Source organism: Dipodomys spectabilis, unplaced genomic scaffold (assembly GCF_019054845.1).
Source record: "Dipodomys spectabilis isolate Male_0828 unplaced genomic scaffold, ASM1905484v1 ptg000157l, whole genome shotgun sequence".
Taxonomy (NCBI): Eukaryota; Metazoa; Chordata; class Mammalia; order Rodentia; family Heteromyidae; genus Dipodomys; species Dipodomys spectabilis.
The window spans coordinates 18700365-18720916 of NW_024870834.1; the positions used below are offsets into that span (position 1 = coordinate 18700365).

At 40.7% G+C, this 20552-nt stretch overlaps 1 protein-coding gene and 1 long non-coding RNA gene across 4 annotated transcripts in view; one reads left to right on the plus strand and one right to left on the minus strand.

Annotated features, from left to right (window-relative positions):
- Ttll5 (tubulin tyrosine ligase like 5) overlaps positions 1–20552 on the minus strand; it is a 246977-nt gene that overhangs the window by 174236 nt on the left and 52189 nt on the right. For all 3 annotated transcript variants that reach the window (XM_042692822.1, XM_042692821.1, XM_042692820.1), the window contains exons 11-12: positions 18370–18461; positions 17610–17717 (exon numbers count right to left, since the gene is read on the minus strand). In XM_042692822.1, the coding sequence (XP_042548756.1) occupies positions 17610–17717; positions 18370–18461 (200 nt within the window). The remainder of the gene's footprint in view (positions 1–17609; positions 17718–18369; positions 18462–20552) is intronic.
- LOC122118858 lies at positions 1327–19780 on the plus strand. Its single transcript, XR_006149444.1, has 3 exons — positions 1327–1414; positions 2821–2823; positions 19770–19780. It is a non-coding gene; the product is annotated as an uncharacterized LOC122118858 (long non-coding RNA).

Here is a 20552-nt window from a genome sequence, read left to right on the forward strand (position 1 = left end):
AGGTGTGGGACTACATGCCTATAATACTAGCTATGTGGGAGGTGGAGGACAGGAAGATAGCAGTTTGAGATCAATGCAGGAAAAAAAATTAATGAGACCCCACCATAACAAACAAGGTGGGGATGGTAGTAGATATATACCTGCAATCCCATCTAGACAGGAGGGCATAGGTATGAGGTTCAAGGTCTAAAGCTAGTCCTAGACAAAAAAGCAAGACCTAATGTAGAAAATAACTAAAAGCAAAAAAAAAAAAAATACAAAAAGCAAAACAAAACAGTGGGGGAGGAGAAGCTGGATCAAGTGGTAAAAGTACTACCAATTATGAAGCTCTGAATTCAACACTGCCACCAAAAATTAGCCACTATGTTGGACACTGGTGCCTCACACCTGTAACCCTACTCAGGAGGCTGAGATCTGAGGATCAAGGTTCAAAGCTAGCCCAGGCAGGAAAATCCATGAGATTCTTACCTCCAATTAACCACCAGAAAACCGGCAGTGGTGCTGTGGCACAAGTGGTAGAGCACTAGCCTTAGCTGAAGAGCTCAGGGACAGCAACTAGGCCCAGAGTTCAAGCCCTACAATTGACCCTCCTCTCCCCACCCCGCCAAAAAAATTAGCCACTATAAAATTTACTTTTATCATCTGCTCTAGTGGTATTCTGAGTTCTGCAAAGATAGTAAGCTGACTTTAGAACAGAAAATATAATTGTGCTGCTCTTACAGGTTAAGGAAAAAAAGCTGTCCAGGAATGAAGCAACAACATCTTAATAGTGCTGTTTCAGGCTGGCTCTGGATGCTCTCCTACACTACTCCCTGCCACACTCTGAAAACAGAAAAATCTATAGAAGACATCTCCCTAGGAACCTTCTGTTGCATTTTCTTTTCTTTTCTTTTCTTTTTTTGGGTCCGGTTATGGGGCCTGAACTCTGGGCCTGGGTGCTGTCCCTCAGCTCTTCAGCTCAAGGCTAGCGCTCTACCACTTGAGCCACAGTGCCACTTCCGGCTTTTTTCTTTTTGCTTATGTGGTGCTGAGGAATCGAACCCAGGGCCTCAGGCATGCAAGGCAAGCGCTCTACCACTGAGCCACCTTCCTAGCCCCTTCTTTTTTTTTTTTTGCTTACATTTTTTTATTTGAAAAATGTATTTAAAAGTCTTAACAATTTTTCAATATAAATTATGACTCTCAAACATGTTCCTATCACTTTATTGTTAAAGTGATGGAGCATACATGTAAGAGAAGGTAGCTCAAGGCAAGAGACCACCAAAGAGAAGACTGTGTTCAAAGAATAGGTATTAGGATGAGGCTGGAGGTCTGGAGTCCCCCTATCCTGTTACCCCTTTAGATCTCCAGTCTAGTGCACTCCTTAGGGCGGCAAGGTAGGCTGCTTTTAGAGCACCTAGATTGATGAAACAGAGTAAATTGGTAACAGAGTAAACTGATGACCAGTCTTCAACCCTAAAAACTGCAGGAAGTACATTGGAACCGGAAACATGGTAGAACCTCAGCCACTGTAGGTGGGGACAGACTGGATAGATGGTAGAATCAGCAAAATGGCTATCAGTTCCTACAATACTGACCCCACTACCATAAAACAGGCTTCCTATACCAGAGCTAATGATGCCAGATTTCTTGTCTTAGAGCAGGCAGGAACTCTTCTGTCTTATTCTGTCTAATTACCCTTAAAGAAAGGGCCAGAACAAAAAACAAAAACAAACAAACAAAAAAACACCTGAGAAAACTGAAAATGCCTAAAGACCCTGCTCTCCTACATTGCTCTCCCTTCTATCTAAAGCACTGTCTAGCCAGGTGAGAGTGGGACATGGTCTTCAGACAAAACTCCCTGAGTCTTATTTGTGTCTGGTTCTAGGACTAGGGAACAGAAATAGAACTTGGGGAAGACAACTAAGGTATGCCTGCTGCTTTTACCTCTCCTTTCTCCAATGCCAACACACCCTAGTCATGTCTCCACACTGCCCCTCTTCTACTGAGCAAGAAAAGAAGCATAGCTCATGTCCACCAGAGAAACTTGAACTCCTGCAAGCACAAGCAACACACTGAATAAAGATTGTGAGCAGCTCTTTTGAATATATTCTATAAGGGGGCCTGAGTCATCCACGGGTCAAGCTAAACATGAATGAAATCACTTAAGAGAAACATCTTTAGAGCTGTGCCTCTCAACTGTAAGTGATTTTTATCTTAGGAGGCATTTGGCAATTTCTGGAGATATTTTTGGTTGTCTTAACTGAGATGGGCCAGGGATGCCACTAAACAGCTTATAAAATAAGCTCTTCATTACAAGAATGTCTGTATGGAGGTCTTGTTCTAGGACCTCCCCGTGCTTGCATGCTATGAGAAGATCTTATGATCATTACTCTCTGATGACTGTTGCCCACCTACTCATCTCACCGTCCCTAAGGATGAAGTCCACTTCAAGACCACGCCTAGTTTTTCTGCAATCTGTGGCTTTCTATCCACCCCCTCTTCCTCCTCTCATCAGGGCCAGCAGGGAGGTTAGCAGAGGATATGTTAGGTCCTTCCAAGACTTAAATGGAATGTCATCTGGTTAAGAGCCACCTCATACCTCTTATTTAATGAAATTCCTAATAGGGAAGAGGTTGAGGACAGAGGTAGTAGCAGGATAGGGCTAATTGGAAGAACTCAAATTAAAACTTTTTTTAAAAAAGGGAACATTGTTGGGATGCTAATAATGCTAATACATGGATGCTAATAATGCTAATACAGGGTTAGAGGCCTAACTAGAGAAAAACCCTGATACTGGGAGAGTGAAACTGAGGAGCTTAAGATCTGAAATCTGAAGAGAAAGTGTGGACTAGGCAATGGTCCCCCTTCCAGCCCCCTGATATCTGCTTTAGCTCATTCCAGAAGGAAAGAGGTATACAGGGAAGTAGGGGGCTTCTCAGTAAAGCTGACTTCTGCTTTGGTAATCTCACCTACCTGCCCCATTTAAGGAACTCCAGATAAGAAGTTTAAAATAGTTGGTACCCAGACCATCATTCAGGAGAAGGGAATTCATTCCAGGTTTCCACAGAATTCCTAGCTCAGATCTAGGGTTTCCATTGCATTTTCTTAATCTTAAGATCCTGCTTTTTCAACCAAGGTCAGAAGACATTAAAGGGTAAAATATATTTATTCTTTCCCTTCTCCCATGGTTTCAATTTCCCTTTGAAGACAGAAAGTCAAACATGTGGCCTATAGACAAGAAATCAGAAGAAAAGAGAAGCCAGTGGTAGCAGATGACAAGTCGTCTTGAACCATTAGAATCATTTAAGGAAGTAGCAAGCCAAAGATCAAATTTCTCTGGCTTCTGGATTCTTCTCTGATTTTCTTCCTCTACGTCCCCAACTATGGTAAGGAGCAAAGCAACACTCATGAGCAACTCCTTGTTCAAGGTCTGCTTTTACTTAACACGTTCAGGGATGAGATGTTAAACTTTTTAAGCCCTTCGTATTATTAGTAGAGGTCCACTTGACTGCAATCATAATATGCACAGTCTTTAGTATGTATATACATCAAGCACCAGAACTTCAGGAGTCCACTCATTCCCAACATCTCACCCTGTGTCATCAAATAAACTGCCTTCACGTTTTCTCCAAGGGGGAAAACAAAACAAAACGCTAGCTTTCTTACTGTCTGAACAGAGCTTATATGCTCAAAACAGAAGCAGGATTTCTGATTTCTGAAACAAATATTACTGGTTCAAGATAAATTTGTTTTCATTTCTTAAGCCTCTCAAAAATATGCAGATTTGTGGTTGTAAAATAATAGCCCCAATGGCCATATTTAGAACATAAGGAGTCCTATTTAGAATACCAAGAGTCCTAGAATGGTAATCTAAACCTAGTGGTCACCTGACTGTACAATGTGATTTCCTTAGCATCCTTTGCTTTGTCTTATACACACTATTAATTATATTTGTCAATTGTCCATATTTGGTTTTCCTTAAACTTATCTTATTTAAGTCAAAGAAACATGTATGTTCCTATTTATGTATTTATTTATATTGGTTGTGGCTTGAACTCAAGGCCCAAGCACTGTCCCTGAGCTCTTTCCCTCAAGGCTAGGGCTCTACCACTTTGAGCCACAGCACCACTTCTTGTTTTCTGGTGGTTAATTGAAGATAGTCTCCTGGACCTTCCTTCCTTGGCTGGCTTCAAACTGTAATCCTTAGATCTCAGCCTCCAGAGTAGGATTACAAAAATGAGCCACCAGCACCCAGCTTTATTGTTTATTTTTAAAGGGGAGGGACAGGGTGTCATTTCTGTAGGCCAAGCTTCCACAGCACTAATGATCCTCCAATGTCTTTCTCTTGAGTACTGGATTATATACAGTATAAAAGTTTCCATGAATGTATTTGTGTCCCTAATAATTATACAAGATTCCATTCAATTTGCAAAACTAATTATGAGAAAAATTATGAGAGTATGAGATGGCATTCATTTCATGTAATTATATAAAATTTAAATATTATTCATATTTTAAAATGTGAAGAATAGCGGCCAGGAATGTGGCTTAGTGGTACAGTGCTTGCCTAGTATGCATGAAGCCCTGGGCTCAATTCCTCAGTATCACATACATAGACAAAGCCAGATGTGGTGCTGTGGCTTAAGTGATAGAGTGGTAACCTTGAGCAAGAGGCTCAGGAACAACGCCCAGGCCCTGAGTTCAAGCCCTAGGACTGGCCAAAAAAAAGAAAAGGAAAGAAAAAAAAGAATCAGCTCCTTCAACTGTCTTTTTTTGGGTAATAAATTCACAACTTTTATATACAATGCAATCTTCAGAATATCTTTTTTTTTTTTTTTTTTTGTCAGTCATGGGGCTTGAACTCTGGGCTTGGGTGCTCTTTAGCTCAAGGTGAGCGCTCTACCACTTGAGCCACAGTACCACTTCTGGTTTTCTGGTTTTTAATTAGAGATAAAGAGTCTCACGGACTTTTCTGCCTGGGCTAGCTTTGAACCATGATCCTCAGATCTCAGCCTCCTGAGTGGTTAGGATTACAGGCATGAGCCACCAGCATGTGGCTCCTTCAGAATATCTTTAGTGAAACCACAGAATATATGCCTTGAACCTGAGAAAAGTCTTTTATAAAATATTACTTAGGCATTTAAAATGTAAACTCTAACCAAGAATGGTGGCATGCACATGTAATCCCAGCTTTGAGGAGGCTGAGACAGAAGGATCATGAGAGTTGGACTATAAAGAGACCCTGGTTGTTGTTGTTCTGTTGTTTTGTTTTTTTTTGTCGGTCGTGGGGCTTGAACTCTGGGCCTGGACACTGTCCCTCAGCTCTTCAGCTCAAGGCAAACGCTCTACCACTTGAGCCACAGCGCCACTTCCGGTTTTCTGAGCGGTTTATTGGAAATAAGAGTCTCACAGCCTTTCCGGCCTGGGCTGGCTTTGAACCGCGATCTTCAGATCTCAGCCTCCTGAGTAGCTAGGATTACAGGCATGAACCACCAGCACCTGGCTTTTTTTTTTTTAAATGAAAGAAAAATCTAGTTGTACAATGTACAAGTCCTTGTTGATATTACACAAACAAGAGAGGATGCAATGTCTATTTCAAAAATTATATTCAATATTTTAAAAGCTGAAGCACAGCTGGGTGCAGGTGGCTCACACCTGTAGCCTTACTCAAGGCTGAGATCAGAGGATCACTATCTAAAGTGGAACTGTGGCTCAAATGGTAGAGCACTATCCAGCCTTGAGCAAAAAACCTAAGAGATAGTGCCAAGGCATGAGTTCAAAGACCAAGACTAGAACCCCCCAAAAAAGGCTAAAGCACAGGATTCTATTGTTTCCTGACAGCATAGTACTATTACAATATAAAGAATGGGGTGAATATATAATTGATGCGAGTGTTCATCAGGTTTGTGAACTCAAAAATAAATCAAGGACAATTTGAATCAGATAAATAACCAGTGAAATCCACTATCTAAACACTTCACATTAAGCATTATGTAAGTACCATTTACTTGATCATTTCCCTGAATCGGAGGCAAATTCCAAGAAATCTTGGCTGGCAGGCTAAGCGCCAGTATTCTAAGGGAAACAAATATCTGAAAGAAAGAAAAAAACCCTTCACAATAGTAAATTAATTTTCACTCAGGTAATACGCCTCTTAGTGCGGAACAGTATCTACGGCAAATGAGACAAACTTGAAAACAAAACAAAAAATTAAATCCCACAATGTAGCTATATCTGTACCACGCTTTAACTTATGATCTGCAAGGTCCAGCAGCTCACCTACAAGGCTGACTTAGGGGAGGAGAATGGTGTGGAAAGACAGTTTATATATCAGATTCTAAATTGAAATAACTGACTCAATTTAAGGCATTAATTTGAGTCCCTGACAAGTGTCTTTACAACTGCTCTGTGAATGTTAAAGATTTTAAAAGGTATAGCCAGGCACTGGTGGCTCACTTCTGTAATTCTAGCTTACTCAGAAGACTGAGATCTAACAATCCCAGTTCAAAGCCAGCCTGGACAGAAGAGTTCATGACACTTTTATGTCTAATTAGCTAGCAAAAAGCCAGAAAATGAGGTATGGTTCAAGTGGCAAAACACCAGCCTTGAGCAAAGAAAGCTAAGCAACAGCTCAAGGCTCTGAGCTCCAGGCTTAATACCAGCACACACAGAAAGAGGTATTACATGGTCTATGCTTTAGTGCATTAATACTGAACTCATTCTGAACTGAAACTTTTATTTGCAATTTTCCAAAAATGAAAAAAGAGTTTAAAACATAAAAAAGGTTATAGTGAGAATATGAAACTCCTCCCTTTTTATGTTGTGTGTTTTAGTAGCTGTGCTTAAATCTTCAAAAACTCAGTATCCAGGAGGAAGTTTACTAATGCGCCTGTCATTAATGGGGCAAGCAAGCCAGGCTTCTTCTGGGGTGAGAGCACATCTTTTTGTTCTTGTGTTATCTTCATCATGACAGGAGAGCAAGCAGTTTTGGAGAATCACTGCTACTATCTTATTAAGTAACACTTCCCCAGGTCAGTTTTCCTCGGTAAGAAAAATTTCCTTTTGCCCTTAGCCAAACCAAAACAAACTTGAAAAATACTCTAGTGGCTAGAAGCTGTTTCAGTCTATTTGCAGTCATACCCTTATCTCCTTCTTTCTTTTAATATAGATTCTTGAAATGGCAATCTACACTTGTTGCATTAGAGTTATTCACTACCAAACCCCTAAGGATTTGCTCTGCTTCCACTCTCTAATAATAGACTGGTTTTTTTCAATGGCCTTACTAAAGCCCAAGGATCTAAAATTATGAGTCACCCCTTACTCATTGGAACTTTCTTCTCCCTTGGGTTCTAAGACACTGCTCTTATCTTTGGAATCTTCAAGTCTCTTTCTTTCTCATATGATCTCATGTATTCTCGTAGCTATAATTAATATTATGATGGCAGCATTCAAATCTATACCTTTAGTTGTGGTTCCTGGACACTAAATCTATAATTTTAGTCACATTACAGACTCTTCACTAGGATATCCAATAGAAATCTGACACTCACCAAGACAGCACCTGGTGTTGTTCCCAAAACTGTTTGGCTTTTTACTAGTTTTACCTTTGAAAATGGCAACCCTATCCACCAGGTTCCAAAACTAGCAATACTTTACCTCCTCCCAAATCTAATATATTGCCAGATTGTTGCCCTGCCTGCCTCTCTTCAATTCTTACAGAATATTTCCATCAGTCCAAAAAGATCCCCCATGCTTCTTCCTGATAAATTCCTTGTCCTTTACTCCCATATCTGATAACCACAATTTCTTCTACCATCTATCATGTGTTTCACCTATTGTAGAATTTCACATGAATGAGAATCATATACTATACAATCTGGCTTCTTTAGCATATTTTTGAGAGTTACCTATTCATCTTTTTATAAGATAAGGTTTACTGAGGTATAACTTAAAATTCATCCGTTTAAAGCAAATAATCTGATGAATTCTGACAAATGTATACCATTACAGACTACCTCATGATAAAGATAAAATCAGAAATGTGCAACATGTTCTGCCACAGCCAATCCCCCAGCAACCATTAATTTTTGCATACTAGTGCCTTTTCCAGAGAAAGTATAAATTGAATCAATACAATGAGGTGTGTGTGTGTGTGTGTGTGTGTGTGTGTGTGTGTGCCTTTTCCAGAGAAAGTATAAATTGAATCAATACAATGAGGTGTGTGTGTGTGTGTGTGTGTGTGTGTGTGTGTGTGTGTGTGTGTGTGTGTGTGTGTGTGTGTGTGTGTGTGTGTGTGTGTGTGTGTGTGTGTGTGTGTGTGTGTGTGTGTGTGTGTGTGTGTGTGTGTGTGTGTGTGTGTGTGTACTGGTCTAGGGTTTGAATCTTAGAGCCTGGGCACTGTCCTTGAGCTTTATGGCTCAAGGCAAGCACTCTACCACTTGAGCCACAGCTCTACTTCCAGCTTTTTGTTGGTTGATTGGAGATAAAAAGTCTGAGGGCTGGGATGTAGCTCAGTAGCAAAGTGCTTGTCTAGCAAGTACAACATCCTGAGTTTGATCCCCAGTATCAAAAAAGAAAAGATAAAAAAAAATTCTCACTGACTTTCCTGCCCAGGCTCGCTTCAAACTATAATCCTTAGATCTTAGCCTTCTGAGTAGTTAAGATTACAGTATGTATGGGCTAGGAAGGTGGCTCAGTGGTAGAGCGCTTGCCTTGCATGCCTGAGGCCCTGGGTTCGATTCCTCAGCACCACATAAGCAAAAAGAAAAAAGCAGTTCAAATGGTAGAGTGTTAGTCTTGAGCTGAAGAGCTGAGGGACAGCGCCCAAGCCCAGAGTTCAGGTCCCATGACTGGAACCCCCCCTCCCCCCCCAAAAAAAAGATTACAGTATGTAGCTTTTTGCAACTGGCTTCATTCAGTAGTCATTGAGCAAATTTTGACATATATAACAATGTACATGTAACCTGTATCAAAAGTGTGGTACATTTCCACTTACTCCTAATTAACATTTCATAATATCTATAACAGTTGGTGGATGTTGTTTCCAATTATGGGCCACTATGAATAAAGTTGCTATAAACATTTGTGTGAAGATATCTGTGTGAATACATGCTTGCATTTCTCCTGAGTAGATATTTACATAAGTGGGAAACTGAGGTCACATGGGAAGTGTAAACTATCAGACCTTATCTCCTCAGTCATTTCTCTAGCATTACCCTCTCCCCACTGCAGTCCATTTTCCAAGACAATTCCAAGTGCTTTCTAAAACACACATCTCATAGCCACACAGAGACAGGTAGTGATGTCAAGGTGGTCCCTGGAGGATTTCAAATTAGCCATTGATAGTAAAGTTGTACAGTATTCCCTTTGTTGTGCTGTCACATTACAATAAAAGTTAAAGAAACAACAATCCTATCACTCCCCACATTCTAGTGGCTGTACATTGTCTACTGGATGAATTTCAGCTGGTCAGTCTTTTACAATATGGCCTGAATCTACCTACCTAACCTTATGTTCTACACTCCAATTCCATGTGAGCTACATCTAGACATACTTCTTCCCACATCCTGTCACCACACTGTACTTGCCATATTGCTTGTGTAGAATGGCTTGCTTTAGGCAATGGTGGCAACTGCTGTGTATTCCAGGAGCACCACAATCACTACTTGTACTGTAATTTATCATTTTATATCCTCTCCCACTATTCCTAAAGGGTAAGGGCCAGGTCTCACTGTCACATACCAAGTAATCTATTGCATAATTAATTTATTTCAGAAATAGTTTAAACACACACACACAAGATATACTAGAAATAAAAAAAGAAAATTAAGGGAAAATAAATAGGCAATTTTTGGGAAAGACAAAAATAACTTAGCCTCTCTCTTAAAAATAACCTTGAAAGCTGGGTGCTGGTGGCTCACATCTGTAATCCTAACTACTCAGGAGGCTAATATCTGAGGATCGCCAGCCCAGAGAAAAAAGCCTGTGAGACTCTTGTCTCTAATTAACCACCAAAATGCTACAAGTGGGCCTGTGGCTCAAGTGGTAGAGTATTAAGTCTTGAGGAAAAAAGTTAGGGACAGCTCCCAGGCCCTGAGGTCAAGACCCAGGACCAACACACAAAAATAAAAATTAAAACAAAACACCTTGACCCAAATGGCTTGAGATACTCATAAAAAAGCCACAACTGCTGGGCGCTGGTGGCTCACGCCTGTAATCCTAGCTACTCAGGAGGCTGAGATCTGAGGATCTCGGTTCAAAGCCAGCCCGGGCAGGAGAGACCGTGAGACTCCTATCTCCAATAAACCACCAGAAAACCGGAAGTGGCGTTGTAGCTCAAGTGGTAGAGCGCTCGCCTTGAGCTGAAGAGCTGAGGGACAGCACCCAGGCCCAGAGTTCAAGCCCCATGACCGACAAAAAAAAAAAAAAAAAAAAAGCCACAACTCACAAAGAAGAAAAATGTTTATTAAAAATTTTATATATTAAACACATACTAAGGAGCCAGGTGTGGGGGCACAGGACTGTAATGCCAACACTCAGGAAACTAACACAGGAAAAATTCCAGTTCAAGGCCAGCCCAGGCTATGTTGAGAGTTCCAGATCAGTCTTAGCTCCATATGAGACTCTATCTCAACAAAAACAAAAAAAAACAAAAAAGTAAAGAAAGGAAGGATGGAGAGAAATGGAAAGGGAAGGGGAAGGAGGAAAAAAAGGAAAAGGAAAGAAGAGAGGAGAGAGGGAGAAAGAGAAAAGAAAGTAAAGATCTGATTTTTTAAAGATGGTTTAGAACTCAAGAGGGGGAAAAAGATTTGATAGAAAAGTAGAGAATATTAAACGTGCCCCACTAATTTTGGAAAAACTCTTCCTCCCTGCCGAACGAAGGTCCAGCTGAAGTTACAGTCCCCAGGGAAAGGAAAGTGCTGGGAATGGCCAGATTTCTCTGCCACTGAAATCCTTTTATATAAGGAAAATTCTTCTCACCTTAGCTAGAGATTTGTGTTCAAAAGCTAAGAGAGAAGTCTTTATAATGGGGTCCAAAAGGATAATTCTGGAAAAAAGTAGACCAAGATCCCACAGGAAAATGAACTAAAGAAAGGAAGTTCAGAGCCAGTTTGTTAACTCATCCATGAAAATCGATGTAGTATCTGACTACCAGATATAAAGGTAGATTTGAAAAATGTCTCTAGGACTAGGTACTAGAGCAGAAAGAAGCCTTTTTTAGACCTGATCTGCTAGCAAGGATGATATCATTTTTCCTGAGATCTGGTTACAGGAGAGCAGAGGAGAATCCAGGATATGAGACATGCCAAAAGCAGCAGACTCACCACAACTTGGCTTTATGTGGGTGGAGAAAGAGCCAGAGAGATCTGGCTCTCAAATTTGGCTTTGCCATTTATTAGCTGGATGACCTAGAGCAACTTCCTTAACCTTTCTGAATCTTTTTTCTGTGTCCACACAGCAATGATTTCACAGTAAATGGTTGATAATAAATACCAACAACATTGTGAAGGACTAAAAGAAATAACCAATGTTTGCTTAACAAACAATACGTTCTTCCTATACAATCCCTACAGTGAACGTCTATTGTAAATGTCCACTCTCACCCAAACAGGAGCAATATAAAATAGGACGATTATCTTGAAAAGTAAACATTCAGGGGGTGGGGGATTGGGGGTCCTATAACTGGGGACTATAATCCTAGCTACTCAGGAAGATAAGATCTGGAAAATCATGCTTCAAAGTCAGTCTAGGCAGAAAAATTGAGGAGAGTCCATCTTAATTTAGCCAGCAAAAAAGCCAGACTAGAGGTGTGGTTCAAGTGGTAGAGCACCAGCTTAGCAAGTGGGAAGGTCTGAGTTCAAATCCCTATACCACAGAAGTGAATATTGTGACTTTTATTCTTTGTTGCTGGTCAAGCTGCTTATATTATTAGAGAATGTATGCTGCATACTTCTACTCTTTCCACAATCATTTATGGTTACTTTCCTTTGAAAACATCTGCTTTCCCTATGAAATGGTAAAGAGTAGAAGTAATAGAAAGCCAAACCAGATTTCATTTAACAAGATTATGGCTGATCTCTGACCAAAACAAAGATAGACTCATCAGTTCCTAAGTGGTCCCATGACTGGACAACATGATCCCAGGCAGAAGACAGTCAAAGCCCAGCACGTAACACAAAGTTAAAACCACAGTCAGCAACAATGTCTTGAAAGGAAAACTAATATCCTGTTGTTTGGGGATTTTTTTTTCAAGTGGCCAAAAAAGCTGTCCTCAGAGTCATCTTACAGTGATAATTTCCTCAGCATATTTGAAGAATTGCTATCAAAGCATAGCATTTCATATTGCAGCATATTTTCCACAGTCTTGGAAGGTAGTAAAAAATCAGATTTCAAAAATCTGTTTTAGTGCCGGGCGCCGGTGGCTCACACCTGTAATCCTAGCTACTCAGGAGGCTGAGATCTGAGGATTGCGGTTCAAAGCCAGCCTGGGCAGGAAAGTCCATGAGACCCTTATCTCCAACCACTAGAAAATCAGAAGTGGCACTGAGGCTCAAGCTGAAGAGCCCAGGAACAGTGCCCAAGCCCAGAGTTCAAGCCCCATGACCGACAAAAAAAAAAAAAAAAAAAAATCTGTTTTATTGAGCCGGGTGCTAGTGGCTCATACCTGTTATCCTAGCTACTCAGGAGGCTGAGATCTGAGAATCTGGTTCAAAGCCAGCCTGAGCAAGGAAAGTCTGTAAGACTCTTATCTCCAATAAACCACTCAGGAAAATAGAGGTATGCTGTGGCTCAAGTGGTAGAATGCTAGCCTTGAGCTAAAGAGCTGAGAGACAGCGCCCAGGCCCAGAGTTCAAGCCCCATGACCCCCCCCCCAAAAAAAAAAATCTGTTTTATTGAGAGAGCTATCAAAACTTGAGCAACTGAAGTTTTATGATCAAGTTGATGAGAGTCTAAGACTCATCTGAAGCAGCCATTCTCCAGGACAAGTCTCTTTCATTCCAGTGCTTTCAATGACTAGCACTTAAACTAGAGCAAGGGTTAATTTCTCAAAGTCTTCATTTCTACATTTCTGGACTAATTATTTTCTAAAGTCTTTCCACAAAAATAGCATTACATGGCTAAGTTTCACATTCTGTGAAGGTCCAAAACTCTATGTATTAATACTCAGTATGCAATGCAGGTATATGTATGACCATCACAAATTGCTGACAGTAATGTACTGCTATAAGACTAATTTTCACCTTATTCATAGCAGGAACTGGAAGAAAGTTAAATGCATCCAGGGGCTAACAAGGAATATTGAAGGTACCTGGTTGGACACCATAGGTGGTAGAATGAGAAAGAGCCACAAGATAGAAATTCTAAGATAGTAATGGAATACTCCTAGTAGCAATCCCAAAAGTAGAAGGCCATCAACAAAACAGTAAAATGAGCACTAACTGTGCATTCTCTGTTTCCCCCTCCAACAGCACCAATGATTTCTTTAAGCCAAAACCTCCTGGGAAACTCTCAATGCCTATTTATCATGTGTGTGCATGTGTGTGTGTGTGTCTGTGTGTGTGTCTGTGTGGGCGTGCGCATACACACTTACTCCTTGTAATTAAAATCCTAGAAGAGGCTAAGAGTCAAAAGATTCACATAAATATAACCACAAATACAAATACCCTAATGGGGGAGGTGAGTTTAACACACAAGATCCTAGGGCTTACGGGAAGTGGAATTAGAACCACAAAAGCCAATAAGACTGTCAGCAATTTAACAAACCTCACATGCACTCAGTTTACTGAATCTGAACCTAAGTAGGGAAGGGGAGAGGAGGGCATGTAGAGCAAATGGACTTGGGTATTTTCACTGAGTCACAGAAAGTCACTGTGATTCTTTCACATCAAAAAGTTCTGTTACAGTATGTGGATATAGCTCAGTGATAGCCTGTCTAGCCTGGGTAAAGTCCTGGGTTATATCCTCGGAACCACAAAAATAAAGTACAAAATTCTGTTGCCATGAAGTTCCTAAGTTTTCCAAAAGGCAAGAAGGTAATAAAACAAGATAAGGAAACATTCAGAAAAGCTCTCATGATTAACTACTCAGAGAAAAGACTTTTAGATCATCTGCCTAGCAAGCTCGAGGCTGTCATTTCAATCACTAGTTCTGACCAAAAAAAAAAAAAAAAAAGTGTACAAGAGAGAGAGAGACATAGAGACAGAGAGAGACAGAGAAAGAAAAGAAAAAGAAGGAAGGAAAGAAAGGCGAAATGGAAGGGTGAAGGGAGGGCAGGCAACAGGAAAGATCTTTATAAGGAGTACTATGAGAAATTTAGCAACAAAGGAGAGGCAAACATGTAGAAAATAAATTTTTATTTATTATTCTAATAGAATAAAGTTTGAGGTTGGAGTTATATTCCTATGCCCCCAACCCCACCTTTGAGGTCCTGGGTTCTTACCAAATCAGATGCACTGGGAAGCCTACTCTCAGGCCACACACAAAAAAATGTAATAAAAGCAAGCACCAATCATTCATTTGACATTTCCACATCTTCTCTAAGAGCAGAAGACACTACTCTTTACCAGAGTACAAAAACAAAAGAGACACTGCAACTTTCCTCAGGAGTTGCCAGTCTGTTAAGAGAGACAGACATTTAAATGGGTGCCTGGTGACACATGGGTACTTCTGAAGAGTTATGAACAGCACGTGGGTTAAAAGAGTGAGAGTCTAACCTTGAGGAGTTAGTAAAAAGGCCACCAGAGAAATGATACTTGAAGGATGTGAGTGATTACATTACTAGGTAATATAACACAGTGAGGCAGTCCAGGTGTAGAATAAAGAAAGTAAGAACAAAGCGTTACAAACTTTTCACAGGTTTGGCTTGACAAATAGGATGAGATGCGGGCTAAGTGTATTAGATAGCATTTGTAGCCCTAACTACATGGGAGGCACAGACAGAAGGAATGCAGTTTAAGGCCAGCCCAGACAAAAAGCTAGTGAGATCCTATCTCCAAAAAACAAGCTGGGTGCATGGCATGCTTCTGTAATCCAAACTAGGCGTTAGGCAGAGGTAGGAGGATATTGATTAGAGGGAAGCCCCAGGTAAAAATGCAAGATCTCACTAAAAAGTAAAAAGGACTATGATAGTAGCTCAAATGGTAGAGCACTTACCTAGCAAAAATGGGATTCTAAGTTCAAAACTCAAGTAACCACCACATAGAGGAGGAGGAATAGGACAAGATGAGAAGGGAGTCACGGTAACTATGAAGAATTCAAAAGTATGATGGCTAATGCCTGTAATCCCAGGTACTTGGGAGGTGAAGAGAGAAAAATAGCAGTCAGAGGCCAATTGGACAAAAAGTATGAGACCCTGTCTGAAAAATAAAGCAAAGAAGTCTAGAGATGTGGATCAAGTGACAGACTGCTTGCCTAGCAAATGCAAGGTCCTGAAAAAACTGCAATACTTCCCCTCCTCCAAAAACTACAAGATTTTTCTTAAAAATCAAGAAGGGGCTGGGAAGCTGGCTCAGTGGTAGAGCGCTTGCCTTGCATGCATGAGACCCTGGGTTTGATTCCTCAGTACCACATAGGCCGAAGAAAAAAAAGCCAGAAGTGGAGCTGTAGCTCAAGTGGTAGTGCGCTAGCCTTGAGCTGAAGAACTGAGGGACAGTGCCCAGGCCCAGAGTTCAGGCTCACGACCGGACCCCCCCCCAAAAAAAAAAAAAAATCAAGAAGAAGCTGGAGAAGTTTATGTAAATAAAACACCAGCATAGAATAGAAAAAACAAAACTATGAAACAACAAGCATAGAACAGCATGGGGGCTGGCCACATAAGCACACCAAGGCTCCCAAGAGAAGGAAGCATAGAACAGACTCTTAAGAAAGAAATGAGAGGGGTTGGGATTTAGTTCAGTGGAAGAACATTTGCCCAGCAAATTCCAGGCCCTGTATGGTCCTCAGCAATGCAAAAAAGGAGAGGGAGGGGAAGGGAGTGGAGAGAAAAGGGAGGGGAGGAGAGTACCGAGGGGAAAGGGACAAGGGAGAGGAAAGGAGAGGAGAGGAGAAGAGGGGAGTGGAGGGGAAGGATGGGAGAGGAGAGGAGGGGAGGGGGAAGGGGAAAGGGGAAAGAGAGGAAAGGAAAAAGGAAAGGAAGGAAGGAATAGTCTGCCTGTAGATAGGAGCATTTTCTAGCTAGGTAGCGGAACTCAGATATTCTCTTAAACACAAACACATGTTCCAAGGTAGTCCATGGAATAGCTGGACTAGATAGTTTACGTAGGGAAATGGAATCCTAGGAAAGTCAGCTGGGGTCAGATCACAGAAGCCTTGAAAGTCCTATCATATATAGATCATTTAAGCATAGGAAGCCATTTAAGGATCTAAAAAGACATGAACATCTTCATATGCATTTTATGATAATACAATCTCTCCTTTTCCTGTGCAATTTTAGGTCCTGATTTATCTATATCTTCTATTTCAGGGTCTTGACAGTTCCTTACTTTAGTGCCGCTTAAGTACAGACTGTTATAATTCATTAATGAGGTCAAGAATTATGTTTAATTATAAAAATAATTAAATAATTTCTATTGAGTATAGCTTAAGGGACATACACTGTGCCAAGTACTTTTCACGCATCTGTGGCCAAGTACTTTTCACGCATCGTCACATTTGATCTCTGTGGTACTCTTAGGAGTAAATACCATCACTGCTGCCACTTGAGAGTTGAGAGACAGGGTTAGAGGAGCTTGTTGAAATCACAAAACTAGTGAGGGGTGCAAATGGGTTTCAAATTAGTGCTGTGAAATTCGAGCCCATGTTCTTTACTTTCCTGCTATCCTGTCTCCTAAAGCAAGCTGTGCCCCTCCTATCCTTACTACTTGCATTACTTCACACCATGCTTTGATCTTCCTTTCTACTGTACTGTGTTTTACTACTAAGGCCTAATGCCTGCTGAAAGTCTATTGACCTTATAGACATCCATGCTGGCAATTACCAAGAAGCTCCTTCCCACATAGAAAGCAAATACCTAGGTACCCCGAGGGCCTCAGTCATAGCTACTGGGCCAGTAAGTAACAGGTTTCCTAATGCTGAAGTAGGAATTCTGTTATCCCTTTTCTTTGCAATCAGAAGGTTGTGTAAAACAGAAGGAAAAAGGAAAAGGATAAGAGGAGGAGGAGGAGGAGGAAGAAAAAGAGGAGGAAGAGGAGGAAGAGTGGGGGAAGGAACCAACTAAAACAAAAAGGAGGAGTCATCGGAAAATGGGAGAAAGTACATACTGGTACCAGCCAGAGCTTCCTGGACCAGTTCCCAGTCTGGCTGCCAAAGGGCTCTGGAATACATTAGTTAGAGCTGGATTCCTGTACAGTCCACTGCAGACTTTTTCTGACTGCACTCTGACAGAGAGACCCACACTTCAGTTCCAATCCTGTTTCCCACCCAGAAAGCTAGTTACTCCTCAAGGGACTTCTAAGTTAACCTCCTATCTCATAGTAGAATCTGCATACCACCTGAGTTCAGAAAGAAAGAAAACACCTTCTATACCTCTCACTTCTGTTGAATCCCTAAGCCTCTCTACCCTCAGAATCCCATTCCAACCTCACAAGACCCTCTTTATAAAACATGTCAAGCTTCTTGTAGCTCCTTACCAAAACAACTGCTGCGATAAGGAACAAAGGTTTTACAGGCTGTAGCAATAGCTAGTTCAGCAGATATTATAGTCTTAATGATGAGGTCTTCCACATGGGCCATCAATGCTGCAATAAAGAAATAAATATTAATAAATACTAAAAATGCATGGATTAATGGGAGATTTCAAGAAACAGTATAATTACAGAAGCATTTATGCTCATTCAAAAGGCCTTTCTATAAGAGCCCTCAGCATGGGTGCATGGGGATGCACACAGGTGGCCTATAACAAAAGGCAGACTTAATGGAGAGGTAGTCTTCCTTTCTTTCTCACTCCTCTCCACTACCCTTTCACCTGTGGACTGAGATACGTTTCTTTTGCACACCATTTCCCATTCTGCAACAAAGGCTGAGCAACAGTGCCCATTCTGATTCTAAGCCTATTCGTCCATTCTCTAACTCAGCATCAGGATCTGAACTCATAGCCAATACAGAGATAGGCTATTTATTATATAAAAATTTGATGGTATTCAGCTAGCAGTTCAACATTAAAGAAGGGACCTCACTAGGTTCTAAATTAGAAAGAAAAAAAACAGAATTTGGGGAGCTATGGAAAGCCTGTTTCCAATCTTGTAAGCTGCAGGAAAAAGTTACACCAAGAACAACCATTCCACTCTACCCCAGCAATATCATCAGAGTTAGATGATGACTCCTGACAAAAGCCAATAGTAAATTTGTACAAAGAAGAGACATTGAGAAGTTCAAAGGCCTGGTACGCACCAGTTGTATCTCTGCCTTCTTGTTTCAGGTATCTAAGCATAGCACTCATGCTCCATTTGTTCCCATAATCTTCCACATCTGGATCATCACAACTGCAATGAATCAATGAACTGAGGTCACATATGCCACTAGGCCTGGATGTTGAAACAAGATTCTGCACAAAGACATCTTAATCCCTCAAACTTTTTAGAAAATATGTATTTCACTGACTTGCACCCAATCACATTTTCTGATTTTTTTTTTTTTGACCAGTCCTGGGGCTTGAACTCAGGGCCTGGGCACTGTCCCTGAGCCTCTTTTGCTCAAGGCTAGTACTCTACCACTTGAGCCACAGAGCCACTTCCAGCCTTTTCTGTTTATGTAGTAATAAGAATTGAACCCAAGGCTTTATGCATGCAAGGCAAGTACTATACCACTAAGCCACATTCCCAGCCCCCAATCACATTTTCTTGGTCCTTTCTGTTTTCATGCTTTTGTGCCATCCAAACCCCCGTCAGTCCTGGGGCTTAAACTCAGAGCCTAGGCACTGTCCCTGAGCTCTTTCGCTTAAGGCTAGTAGTGCTCTACCACTTTTAGCCACAACACCACTTCCAGTTTTGAGGGAGTTAATTGGAGATAAGAGTCTGGCTCCAAGCTCCAAATTTCTTAAATGAGGACTAACAGGTAGATAGTTTGCCTTACTGAAAAGGACAGAGAAGAAGAAAGATAATTCTTCCTTAACCAAACAATCATGCATCATGAAAGAGTAGAAGTATGTGAAAGAATGTACACAAAGTAAGAACGTTACAATAATTTACCAGCAATGTGGATAATACATACAATCTTGGAGATGAATGATGAGTCCACTAAACTACCTCAGATTCATTTTCAGACCAGAATTGAATTGAGACACATTAATAAGATAATCTAGTACAGTAATGTTAATGAACCAATCCCACACAGACTTGCTTTGGCATGTGAAGCAAACTTGGTCCTCTCTAATGATGGAGCTTTTTCTGTATTCTCTGAGACACCACTCAAATAACAATGAGAGTACTAAGCCCCCCCACTGCTATAGTAACATAGTAGCAAGTGGGGCTGCCAGAAATGCTAGAGTCCTGAACTCTGGCATTTGTGCCCTGCCACTGCCTTCTTAGTCCTTACCACCATCCCACCCTATCCACCAACTACACTGATGCTCATCTTCCAAGGTAAAGGATATGACAGGACATTTAGTGAAATCTAGACCATGTCAGCAACTATCCTATCATTTCCAGAGTATTTTCTTCCTTTCCTTGGACCTGCTAGGAATCTATTTTTAGTCTAAGTAGAAAGTAGCTTGGGTTTCTTTTCTATTTTTCCACTTTCTTGTAAAATTATTGCAATGAAGAAAATAGGGCAAAAAGAATATTTCCACACAGCTGGGAAGGTACTCTCTTTCACTGGATTTCTGAGATGGCCTCATTTCTTTTTTTCTTTTTTTCCAAACTTGATCATATTAAGTATTTGTTTTAGAAAATACATAAAATAGAAGAAACAAAAATGTCTCCCATTAACAATCACATCTCTATAGTAAAGCACAGTTAGCATTTCAGTAAGTATTCTTTTTCTTTCTCTGTCAGCAAAAAATAACTACCTTAAGATATCTGATATACTCAAGCAAGAAATTCAGTTACACATGTTGTCATATAATATATTTTATCATCTAACGATATACAGTTTAAATAAAAAGTCTTAATTCTGCCAGGCACCGGTAGCTCACACCTGTAATCCTAGCTACTCAGGAGGCTGAGATCTGAGGATCACATTTCAAAGCCAGCCCCGGGAAGGAAAGTCCATGAAACTCTTATCTCCAATTAACCACCAGAAAACTAGAAGTGGTACTGTGGCAAGTGCTCGCTTTGAGCACAAAGAGGCTCAGGGACAGCGCCCAAGCCCAGAGTTCAAACCCCACAACCAACCACACCAAAAAAGTCTTAATTTTGTCTTTATTAAAAATCAGTAGCCTTTCTGCATGCCAACAACCTCATTTGCAATAGCCTCAAAAAACAAACAAACAAAAAACAAAAAATACCGCCACAAACCTAGGCATTAAAGATGCTAAAGATCTTTATAATGAAAACTATAAAAATAAATAAATAAATAAAATTTTAAGTCTTATCTCAGGGCTGAGAATGTGGCCTAGTGGTAAAGTATTTGCCTAG